The following is a 12,754-nucleotide window of genomic DNA, read 5'->3' on the forward strand; positions in this document are numbered from 1 at the left end:
CAAATGTATTATCTATACAATGTCTACTTTTCAGTGAAGGAACCAGAATTGATCATCATAAAGGATACGTTTTTCGACCCATCGGTTTGTCATCAGGTCGGTATATGATTACTCGTAATCGGTAAAATGCAAACCCGTCTCGGACAGAATAGTATAAGGATTAGACTTGGAGTAATGAGAAATCGAACTAAAAAAACCTTATAAGTGTCCCAAATCTTGAATCATTCTGCAACTTTCGCCGCAGAATTGACCATATTTATTTATTACATTTTTTAAAATATAGTCAAAAAAATCAATAAGATGAAAAAACAGTATAATGGAGAGCTTATAAATATGGAATCTAATGTTATAACTTATTTATTATTTATTTATTCAATACTGAAAGAAAATGTATTATTATTTTGTTACATTTTTACTGTTTTCATAACTAAAACCACTTATAGTAACAAACTCTTAAAGGAAAACATTTCTTTATTATCTGTAACTAATTAATTTGTGTGGAGATACTAGATTTTCATTAGTGTAGTATTTTAATATGGTGACAGGCAATTTAGTTATTTAGAAGATGATTTCCGACACAATAAGTTTTAGAATTGCAATTACATTCAGTTATTTCTGTAGAAGTGTACAGAAGTTAAGAAGTCACTTTTTTGTCAGTTAATAGTTTCCAAGAACTATTTACGCAAATGATGGGGGAACAAAAGATGATTTGCAGACAAATATATCAAGAATGAGAGTTGAACATACCCTTTCCCTCGTTTTCCATCTTATAAAACTACAAGTATGATGAAACCAGGAGTGAGACTTGGAGTATTCAGAATGTATAATTGTTCCTTTAGACACTACATCACGAATTCGATCATATATAAATGAAAAATAAATGAGTGTCATAGAGACTAGTGATTCCTGCCGCATGCGTTGTATGCATCATGGACACTGAACCCCTCTTATGAATGAAATATTCATCTTAGAGTAGGAGATGAAGCAGAATTGACTGAAGGAGGGATGGACTCGAGAATTTAAATGAAAGAGCTATCGATAGAGGATGAGAACACTCTTCGCTCTTTATTGGATTTTGATCTGATTATTAAGTCGCTTTATGAAACTCCCGTAGAAGTATCTGATGATTCCATAAAAGATATGGAGTAATTAATGTATTTTTTAGCCTAAATACGACGATTCGCGAGGTGGAAAGTAACTATGAGATACTTTTTATGCTAAGAGACATCTGCATAATGAGCAGTCCTTGCATTGAAGGAGATGCGATCCAGTGAGTGAGTCACGAAGAGGTGAAATCCCTTGACTGAGTGTAACCTGAAGTTGAAGAGAAGATATGAGATGAGTAGGCGGGTTCCAATTGGCTCGGATATCCTAGTGGAAAAATATGAATTCCTTGGAAGACAAAGGATGAGTGGATATAGATCCATATATCCAAATGATCCCTTGGAAAGATCCAGCAAATCCTCATAAATTAAATGTCATGACACATAGTTTGTACTCTTCCATTTCTTCCCCTTCCCATTTGATTATTCCCAAAAAATCGAATAAATACTTATATAAATAGCTGAGTCCTATAAGAAGAGTTACGTCACAAAATTTCAGGTCCCCCTTGTGACATATATCAATTAGCCCAAAAAGAACTTAATACAATATATGAATACTACAAAAATTAATTTATTGAGCATAATTATTATGAAAAAATAGAATAATTACTTTAATAATAATTTCTTAAATTTACTTCATTTAGCAAACACATTTTTCGTCTTCGTAAAGTAGAAGAAGTGATTCTATTTTCTTTGATAATTGCAGTTTACATTCGTAAATTTATGTTCATTCTTATACTAACATACTCACATATAGTGAAAAATAAAAACTTATGACATTTGGCGACATTTATTAATGGAACCGCTACTTCAGTCATTGAGTTTCCAATTTTTTCATTCTTTTTAATTGATTTACATAAGATTTGAATAAAGCCTCTATTTTTGCAAATTGATCCAAACAGTTCTTGGCGCAATAGATTAATTGGACAACATATAGTTACTCAAAGAATCGTGGTTCTCGATGGTTTTATTAGACCAAAGGCGGATTTTGGAATGTGAAGACATGCAACTTTAAAATTTTAAATGGATTGAGTTAAATAACGAAGGGCAGCGCATTTTTAAAGACTTAAACTTTGATTCTGCGTCCCAAATTTTGACACCTTTCTCCTTCAATTTCTTCTTTAATTCCTTTATTTTTACTTCATAGACTCCAAGTTGGATTTGTAGGTTGGTATTTATTTCTTTAGATGTTTTACCTCAAGAAAAATATCGGTAATACATCCAATGATTATTTTCTAAGGATAAAGTAACTAATACAAAAAAAAAAATATATATATATCATTAAAAGAAGTTTCATCTTCTATTGTTGTATAAATTAGATTAATACCCACGAAGTCTATTTCTTTATTTTCGGAAGTAAGAGGTTCTAAATAAGAAGTAAAGTATGTATGATCCTGAAATCGTGGAGACCTTTTTTTACCTGAAATTCGAAATAAAATATTGCTTGGGATTTCCTTCATTATTAAATTTTCTTAGCATCAGCATTGTTCTCCCGAATGAAAATGTGAGTTTTTAATGAGTCTTGGAACTTTAAGTTTTACACTTTTAAACAATGTTGAAATGGCTTGAGAGTTGGAATTCCTTATTTCTTCAAAATGTTTAGGGCACAATCGAGAATTATATTATGGTTTCCAAAGATTTCATTTCATTTTTAAGACCCATTGCCTTTCAAGGAATTTCTCCCTTGAAAATGACAAAAGTGTCATCCCCTCAGCTCAAGAACGATTTCTGTAATCCTGGGCGAACGACAAGAGGGCATACTTGGGGTATTTTAACAAAATATATCGCCTTTGTAGAGTTCTGCACCTAAAATATAGTTTTAAATTTTGAATGTTTGGGCCGTGACTCAAACACATGAGGAAGTCAGATATCGTCAAACCGGATAGCTCGGTCACGTAACTCTACTTATACGGCTCTGATAAATATAATCATTAATCATATACGATATTAATATCAATAGACAAAAATAAAATTATTACGCTAAGAAATTATTGGGCAAGCGAATTGAATCAATCTCTCAATAATTGTGGGCGTGTGAAGTATTAATATATTCATAATAATATCCTTCAATACCTAAATATTATATAATGATTCATGAATTCAAAGCTGATAATCTTGTAGAGAAAAATGCGTGCAAGGAAAAGGGTGGGGGGAGAAATACTTATGGTATCATTGTTTAAAATACTGATAATCACATCAGTATTTATCAGTTGCCTGCTTTATGATAATTTCTGGGGATATAACGAAAGTATTTATTAGCAAAATGTTTAATAAAGATATACTACGTATAATTGACTTAAAAGTTTTTTTGTCCGTTACAGTAGATTTGAAAACGTCACACTCCATGAAATTGTAATTCATTACGAACCATATTTTCAGAATAATAACTAATAAAACGACAAAGTAAGAGTATTTCGAAATATATTTAAAGTTCCAAGTTTTAAAAAAATGCTTAAATTAAATATAATCTACATACTAAAAAATAAACCATCATGCATTAAGTTAAATATACAAAAATTAAACAATTAGAATCACATAATTAATAATAACAATAAATTATAAATACAGAATATTGAAATAATAGATTGATCCAAATAATATTTTCTTGTTCTGACATCGGAATTCAGTTAAATATGTCGTACCTTTAGTTTGCAAAATACAAGCCAGGCGTGGAGTTTAATACAAAAGATCATCACCCTTTTTTTCCTCATGTGCAAGTTTCTATATACAATTGTGCACAGGATATATATATCTCTACCGATGAGATCTTAATCATTATTAATAATAAAGTAAATGTCAAAATCAGAAAACTAGACAATAAATATACAAATAAAAAAATGTTACATTTAAATCCATATCTTCTTCCAATCTTAGTACGAATAGCTTTTAGAATCCCACTTTCATTTATTTCATGTTTATCTAAGAAAAGAAAAGTTAATCCATGCAGTCAAATTTTAAACCTTAATTACTTATCTCAGATATAAAAATAAGACTCCTTTATAACTGATAAGCAACCATTCAGGCAACCATTCTTGACTTAATGTAGTTTTTTAACATGACATCGTAAAGATTTAGAGCAAAAGCTAATTATGTACTAATGTCCGGCGATATTACTCCTTATTAAAAGCATCAAAAAAGATTAACCCCCCCCCCGTTAGAACATGATATAATACATGTATTGTTATAGTCCTAATAATTATCAGCAATGACGTTCTAATAGATTTGAATTTGTATAGGATGTTCTGAACTTTTGTGCTACTCAAATTATTTTCTTTTTTATCGGGGCCAATATAAAAATATGTAAACTATTTAGTATTGAATAATATTTTAAAATTAAGATAATAAACACACCATTAGTTGTCCAAGATATTTGTTATATTCTCACGTTCAAATAAAAAATGCCGAATCATTTCCTTTGATGCCTTACAAATGAAGAAAATTATCCCTTCATCCGTTTTCCAAAACACACTACCCAAAAACATGGAGTTACTAACGATAAAAAAAACTCAGATTATAAAAAAATTAGATTTGCATTGGCTTGGCATTGGAAAAATATGGGAGGTTTAATTTTTTAAAGTGAAATATTGTTTTTTTTACACATCTTGTAACATATTTTTGTTTTAAAATCAGAGGATATTATGTGTGAGATATTTATCTGTCCTTATTTATTCGGTCATATTAGACCTTGAAACCAATCCTGAAGAGCTTCGGTTCTTCGTACTATCAGTACTAGAACAAATTTAAAAAAAGAGGCAATTAAATTGACTGACTTCATTGAGGAGTGAACTTTATAAATATTATGACTGATAATGAGGACTGAACTGGACCAGACCAAGAATTAACTGGACAGTACTCAGTTTTCAGTCCTAAATAAGGACCAACACAACACTTTTTATATGTGTCCTTAAAATGAGTGATTTACAATAGAAAATGCAAAGGTCTTTACGACGATTTTTCATGAAATTTATCATCAAAAGGATGCTCTTAAATCAGAGCCTGATTGAGTTCCAGATCTGAAATTCAATTTTTAATTTGCTAAAAAATAAAAGAAAGTGTTAAATTTCCAGGAACTCTATATAATATAGGTAACAACTTTTTAAAAATATTTAGTTTTGTAATTCTCAAAAATCCACTTTAATGCAGGAGTAGCTAAACAGGCGAGTACTTCCCAGGGCGGGAAATACTTATCTGCCAATCTGTGTCGGCAGCGTATCGAGGCTGTTATTTCTTTTGATGGAGGAATACAAATTTAAAATTTCAACATATCACAAAATGGTATTGAGTTGTCTTATCTTGATTACATAAAAATCATTTTTTTTTTTTTGTAATTTAGTCATAATTCTGCATTTTTTGGCTCCCTATTCTGTATATAAAAAAATTGAATAAATATATACTGTACTCGTATAAGATTGTTGTTATTATCATTCGATACAATTAAGTATTTCTTTGGGCATCAACTTTTTCTAATTAATCGAACAATATTTTCTACAAAAACATAGGATTAAGTAATATATTTTGTTCCTTCGTTGACCATTATTTTTATGAATGCATATTGCGCATAATTTGCAATGGATAGATTATAAAAACTTCAAAATGAGTGATTATTCAATAGTTATTTAATGAATTACTTTTAATACCTAAAATAAAGCTTATACAATTTTATAGTTGAATGCAGTATATGTGGAGATAAACCTTAATGGGTATAGCTAGAAGATATATTATCAACTATGTTACTGAAACAGTCAAGGTAATTTATGATTGCATATCATCTTCAGCAATAATCATTAATCACAGTTTAAATATATGTTAATATAATCGTTTAGCAAAAGTATAAATTATCTCGACAGGGTACGTTTTTATATAACATATTATAGTTTTCACTGACAATGTAATAAATGAGGATAAAGACTATTGACACAAATTTATGTTTTTTTTTACGAAAGACCACACCCCTAAAAAATAAATTTGCAAAACATTGTTTGTGACCTTAGATGCGTCACAAAATCATCCAAGGGCTTCACACGATTTTGAACAAGTTCCAAGAGCCTATATCACTCAAAAAGTTACTGACGACGTGAAGGCTTGAGTCATGGCACGTAAAAGTGCAGGCTATGAGTTTATTCTCCCTCTGGAACAATATTTAAATAAAAAATAATGAAAATGACTTCAACAACAGGGTTTTGTATCTAAAGCTGAGCATCTCATATTAAAAAGCAAGGAAAAAGAAAATACATATCTATATTGTTAAAAACAAGTTCATCGAACCCTAATAATTCTGAATAATGCTATTACTCCCGCTAGTAATAATATTATAATGTACATTAGAATGAGTCGAAAATCAAAATTTTAGAAATTGATGATTGGATTTTATTGGGAAATGTGCCCGACAATTGACTGTATTTTGAAGGTTCTCCAATTTAATTTTTGTAGATTTTTTAAAAAGTGTTATTACCAATTATAATCAGAAGTTACATTCCCTACCCAACGCTAGACTAATTATTTTTAACCAATAATAATTAAATGGTTCGGTTTTTTTGTTCTTATTGTAAAAAAAAAAAAATCGTACCACAAATCAAGTTTTGTATTTTCTGTCAAATATTGGAATATTTTCATCTTTATGCATCAAGAGCGAATCAATACGTTTTAATTTTTTCTAACACAATAGTTAATCAGAAAAAATAGTTCGTCCTCATTAAAATAAGTAGGGGGAGCTTGTCTTTACGATAGAGTGAACGAGTGAGTGAATCATTCTCAAAAAAGAAATCAAATTTATTTAAGAAATAAATATTTGTTTTGGGGAATCTCTGAAGCACACATCTTTCAGCTCATACTTTATAAAAATAAAATTTTTTATATTCATTTTTTTCAGGTAGCTCGTTTTCAAAATTTGTAAAAATTAATGTAATTCCATCAATACGACCCACCCTAATGTTCTTACATTTTCAAAAAAACTAAAAAATCGTTAACATCACAGTAAAGTGCATCAAAGAAACATACATTTAAAACCCCTCATTAAAATCAATTAAAATGTCATTAATTTTTTTTTTTTTTTTGTGAGACAAATACATTTGTGAAATCATTTTTAAATGAATAATTAATATGGGGTTCCCTTGATTTTGAGTTTATTTTTGCAATAAATATGAACAAACAAACATCCAAATATACCTGGTGGTCTATTAAAATCTGAAAATTTTGAATTTTAAACTCAAAGAATATATAATTTATTAATTAACAATTGAATTTCAACAAAATTAATACTTTAAATAGATGTGTTTCTGAGCTCTCTTAATCATTATTGTAGCCTCTCTTAGCGACAATGATGGATTTCAGGCAGCAGTTTAAGGCCTGGCACCCACAACAGATGTTGTCCTCTCTCATGGAGTCTCAGTGCTGGCAGACAGTAGCTTTAAGGCCTTTGGTATTTGGATGAGGGACACTGCAGGTTTTTCCCTCGTCTACACCTTTTGGGTACATTTCACATCATGGTTTTAGGGGGGCCCAAAGTGTTTAGACCAGAAGGGAATGTTGTTTTTCCATTTTTGAGATGCGTACAGGCGCACCATTTTTCTAGAAAACTATATTTCCATCAAGATAGCTTGCCTGCTCCCACGCCAAAATGATCTCCTCCAAGGCAGTCACATAGTTGGACCCTAGAACCAAGGAGTGTGTCAATTGAAATCGTCGATCACATTCAAGTGTAATTTTTCGACTTGTATGTAAGCTAGAGACTTCAAGTTTGGTTTGTTTTGTAACTAAATACTTATGCTTTAATATCAAAATATGAAATAATTTCAATCACTCCACTTTCATTAATTATTGAAATAATAAGTGTTCAGATTTCAATGGACCACCCATGTATATCCTCGTATTAGTCATACTCAAACAAATTCTTCTTCTATCTTCAACACTTTTTTTATTTAATAAAAGGTGAGGCAGTCAGACCCTAGAGCGGTGGGCAGAATACCTTTAAATTGATACTATTTTTTAACTATATATATTTTTCAAAATCTGAATTACCCCTTGGAGTGCCTTCAAGTAGTGTTCTGTCGATCCTTATTTAGGTCTGAAGACTGCTGTCTCGGTCTGTTCCACTTTAGTAATGCATATTAATCCGAAAACTTATAGGATTGGGTACTTGATGATGTCACTTAGCTTTCTTCTTCTTTTTTTTTAATCAGCTCTAGTTCTGATAGTCCGAAAGACCAACAGTTTTCAAGACCCTTACCAAGGATTTATAGGACCGGTCCCAAGGTGTTATAGTGCTGGTCTTTAGTCTGGACTGGATTGAATAAATAAAGACTGACATAACACAAGGGATAAGTGTATCCCATTTGGAGAATCACTGCAAAAGCAAACCAAACTTAACTTTGATTCCTCTCCATTATTGGAATATGAATTAATTTCAATTACTCAACTTTGATTAATTATTGAAATCGTGAATGTTCAGATTACAATAGACATCCCATTATTAATCTTCATTCCAGGTTCAAATTTAACATAATACATTTCAATGAGGAAATGTTTAAAGGGAGTACATTAGATAATACACACTGATTTACTTTTAACTTTGCTTTTGTAAATAAAGAAAACTGTATTGGAACTTTTTTATAGGAGTGATTGTATTTGGATCAGATCAAGAAGTTGCAGAGTTAATGAAAGCCGTGAAACGAAACAACGCAACAGGGCAATTTTCTTGGATTGGATCTGATGGATGGAGTGCAAGAGCTTTGGTCTTTGAAGGTAAATTTTTATTTATGTTGCAAAGTCATATAATATTGAGTTTTGACTTTGTATAATATGTTGTCCATCAACACAAATGCCAGCTAAAATGTTTTTTCTTTTTTATTTTGCAAAATTGGTTATATATTACAATTTACTCTTTCATTAATTATCGCAAATTTAAATCAACAAATAATGTTGATACATATTTTAAGACACTTCAAATTTTGCTTAAATTTGGAAAAAAATCATTCCCACAATTAAAAAAATAGTAATTGTTATTATATTTGAATATATCAGGACAAAATTAATACTCATAAATGCAACGAAAGTTTTGAACTATAGCTAACTATGACTGGTAATTTACCTTGAAAATTTTCGTTTCAGATTATTTTGCCTCTTTGAGATATTGCCACATGGCATATTTGCCGCCGTACTATGTTTTTAAATTATACCGTGTTGTGCGAAATGAATGTACCACTAATCAACGTGAGCAAACTTTTACTCCTCCTGAGTCTCAATTGAGTCAGACGTGATAGATTAAAAAAGACATTTATTAAGCACACTTTGACAGATTTTATTGATAAATTTGATCTCCATTTCTCTCAATAACGGCCTTCAAGAGGCCACAGAAGGTTGATCACACTCTGGCAATGTAGTCCTTTCTCATGAGCTTCCTCCCCTTCTCCACAGAGGACTTCAGGTCAGTAATATTGCTGTGGCGTAATCTGCGGGTCTTGGACTCGACTTGCCACCAGATAAAGTAATCCAAAGAGCTCAAATCGGGGGTCTGGGGATGCCAAAAGTTCTTTAGTCAAAACTCCATGTTCTCTTCCATCCAGGCTTGCACAACATTGTCCCTGTACCCAGTTTTGAACTAAATTTGTGGCATTTTATCTCCGGTTGAAGCCACAACCCCAAACATGATCACAGAGGTCGGATGTTTTTTTATTGGACACGTGGCAGTGGTATTCAGAACTGTCTTCAAAGCGATCAGCCTGATTGTTCTGCTTGTTGAAGACGGTGTCGACACTGAATGTTTTTTCATCCGAGAAGAAGATCACACAGTTGCCATGATGATTCAGGTTATTTAGGAGGCATTTGGGCCACTCCACAAGGTCATCTTGTTGAGGTAGAGTCATTCATAGTCATTTTACTTACCCCTTGGACTTTCCCCTGGCGGCCTTGATCGCCCTGGACAAGGTGGAGGGAGCCGCTGACTTCCTTTTCACACATTCGGCCTTAGACGGTGTGAACTTGGCCTCAAACGCATTTTTGGCTACTTTTGGAGTCCTTTATGGCTGCCTTCCGCTACTGGGCTCGATTTTGAGGCTATTCCCCCCTTTCATTAGCTTTCTGAGACTCTGGACGATGTGCTTCTCGATTCCAATAATCTTCACTATTTTTGGTGTGCTGTGGGCGCTGCAAATCTGGCAATTGCTCATTCGAAAGTTTAAAAAGTCAGCTGTCGCGTTAAACATCGGAAATTGACGAATTACAATCACTATATGACGAAAAATTAATCTATAGTAGTGGTACATCCATTTAGCACGACCTGTTATGTCCGAACTTTACTGTTGCATCTCGGTTATAGATCAGAAAAATAAATAATAATGGAATATAAGGATTAAGGAGTAAAGAGTCTCGGATCCAGGAGCATGTGTCTTTTTCAAACAGACACATTGACACCTTACTCATGGTCACGATATTGGTTGTGGCTTGAAGGAATGTACGAAACTCCATTTATATAAATAAATAAATGTTTTTCCAACATTAAGAACTAGAGATGGGAAAAAAATAAAAATTTGATTGACATTAACCTTGATGACCTTTTTTAAGAACTTTTTTTTTTTTTTTTTTTGGGGGCACTTATATAGCTTAGTTTTATAAAATAAATCAAAAATTGTGTGAAATAAAAGTAATATTGCAATGTAGTATAATATATCGATAGTATTCATTAGCAATTCTTAAATTATTATTGTTATTTTTTTTTTTTTTTTTCGAGTAATAGAATATTTATACAAGTACTTACTTAATGATATTATATTTAAAAATGTTTAATAACCATAATATTTTGAAAAGCTAATGTATATTTTTTAAAGTTTTCTTTTTTGAGTCATGATACAATCTTCTAGGGACTGTCAATACTTGTAGAAGAAGTTTTGCCTGTGATTCGTCATATGTTAACAAGCCACTATATTCTTGTATGAGCCCAATAGGTTATTTATTCCATGTCAAATCAACGAGGGCATCTCACCCGATCCTCTCAGATTTGGATAATTTTTGGCAAACAAGTTCAAAATTAATGAGTATATTAAGTGCGTCCAATTTCAGCACATAATTTTGAGCCGTTTCTGAGATATAGACACTCGTCTCGGACAAAAAAAAATCAACGACATTTTAATGTCTTTGTACTCGACGCTACTTTTTCTTGTATATAATATGATCCAAAAGAGACCTCTTGAAATTTGGTACTTAACTATTTTGAAGTGTGAGGATTCCAAAAAGGAAGTCAAAATTAGAATACTTAAATTTCATATGAAAACAATTTTGATTTCTAAAAAAATCTGAAGTACACTACCAAGTACTTGATCAACAATAAAAAAAAATCCAAACTCTTTTGAATATGAAACTTTGGCTTCATGTTTTAAATAAATAGTCGTATCACTGTGGCAAAAATCTTGTTAGATTTTTTATAATAGCTCGCAGGGGGGATCTTTAAGTTAGGTTACTTATCTACGGAAATTTGGTCAATTTTACTTACCCCCCCCCATTATTTGTTGGTTCCGTTTTGATAGCCAATAGCTCAGTGTTTTTATTAATATATCTTTATTTTTTGGGCCAGTTGGTGTAGCTTCCTTCAGAAACAAAAATCAACTTGGCACATCACATAAAAGCAGAAGCAAAAAAAGGCTTGTTAATTGTTAATAGATTGGTAATTTTTTTTTTTTTTTTTTTTTTTGAGACTTTGAACTGTTGTCCTTCTGCTCTTGTTGCTGCTGTTATCACAATGGCGTCGATAACCCTTTTTTAAGAGTTTAGAGCCCCCCAAGTGTTTCTAAATCCTTCCTCCCCCCCCCATAAAAAAGGGAAAAAACAACATCATCATATATCTATTTATATAAGTAATTATATTGTTGTGTTCATAATTTTTTGAGATAAGCCTTAAATGATTAAAGCTAGTATCGTTCCTAATCACACATGTAATATGGATATTGGGAACCCAACAAACATCATGTGTAGGATGCCAGATAAGAAAGAGATGGAATATAAGGCTGGAAAAACTTAATACTTACGTCTTTTCATTCGTCATCTTCATTTGTAACCACGACATCCATATCATATTGTATTTAAGTCTAAGCAGCTAATTGCGATATTTTTACAACTACAACTGGAGATGGATAAGTAAAATCAAGCTTTATAAAGTAGTTAGATTCTTTTTTAAGTCTTTTGCTAGCAGAGATTGGCTGAAAATATTTATAGTTCCTTGTACCTAGAATGGTCTTTGCATCTTCATACCACTTCTGCATGTTTTCTTGCAATTGATCTGTATCACTTTTATTATTAACTGAAATGTTGTTACTCTCTATTATTTACTTTTAAAGAGCTCAGCATCCACTTTTTGTATGACAAACTTACTCGACAATCAAAAATGTGAATCCTAAAAAGTTTATCCGACAATGTCTGGAATGTTTGTATGATTTTGATATGGAAATTTGACTATTAATAGTTTATCACTTTATAAATGACTTCATTAAATTAAGGTCTTTGTAAAGAGTGTATGAGGCCTAAAATGTATTAACCCAACCTTTCGTATATATTCTTACGATAAAAATACATAGATAATGCAATTCTCGGTCTTCTCTGGGAGTTAATTTAAATTCAGATTTAAACATCCAGATTTTAAGACTATATAAGACTTTTGATAGCCA

At 31.4% G+C, this 12,754-nt stretch overlaps 1 protein-coding gene across 1 annotated transcript in view; it reads left to right on the top strand.

The window, feature by feature from the left end:
• The window catches only part of mtt (mangetout), a 215,547-nt gene that overhangs the window by 118,668 nt on the left and 84,125 nt on the right, over positions 1 to 12,754 (top strand). Inside the window, exon 6 of the mRNA XM_040716329.2 lies at positions 8,715 to 8,843. Within this exon, the coding sequence (XP_040572263.1) occupies positions 8,715 to 8,843 (129 nt within the window). The remainder of the gene's footprint in view (positions 1 to 8,714; positions 8,844 to 12,754) is intronic.

The sequence above is a fragment of the Lepeophtheirus salmonis genome, chromosome 7 (assembly GCF_016086655.4).
Source record: "Lepeophtheirus salmonis chromosome 7, UVic_Lsal_1.4, whole genome shotgun sequence".
In the NCBI taxonomy this organism is placed as follows: Eukaryota; Metazoa; Arthropoda; class Copepoda; order Siphonostomatoida; family Caligidae; genus Lepeophtheirus; species Lepeophtheirus salmonis.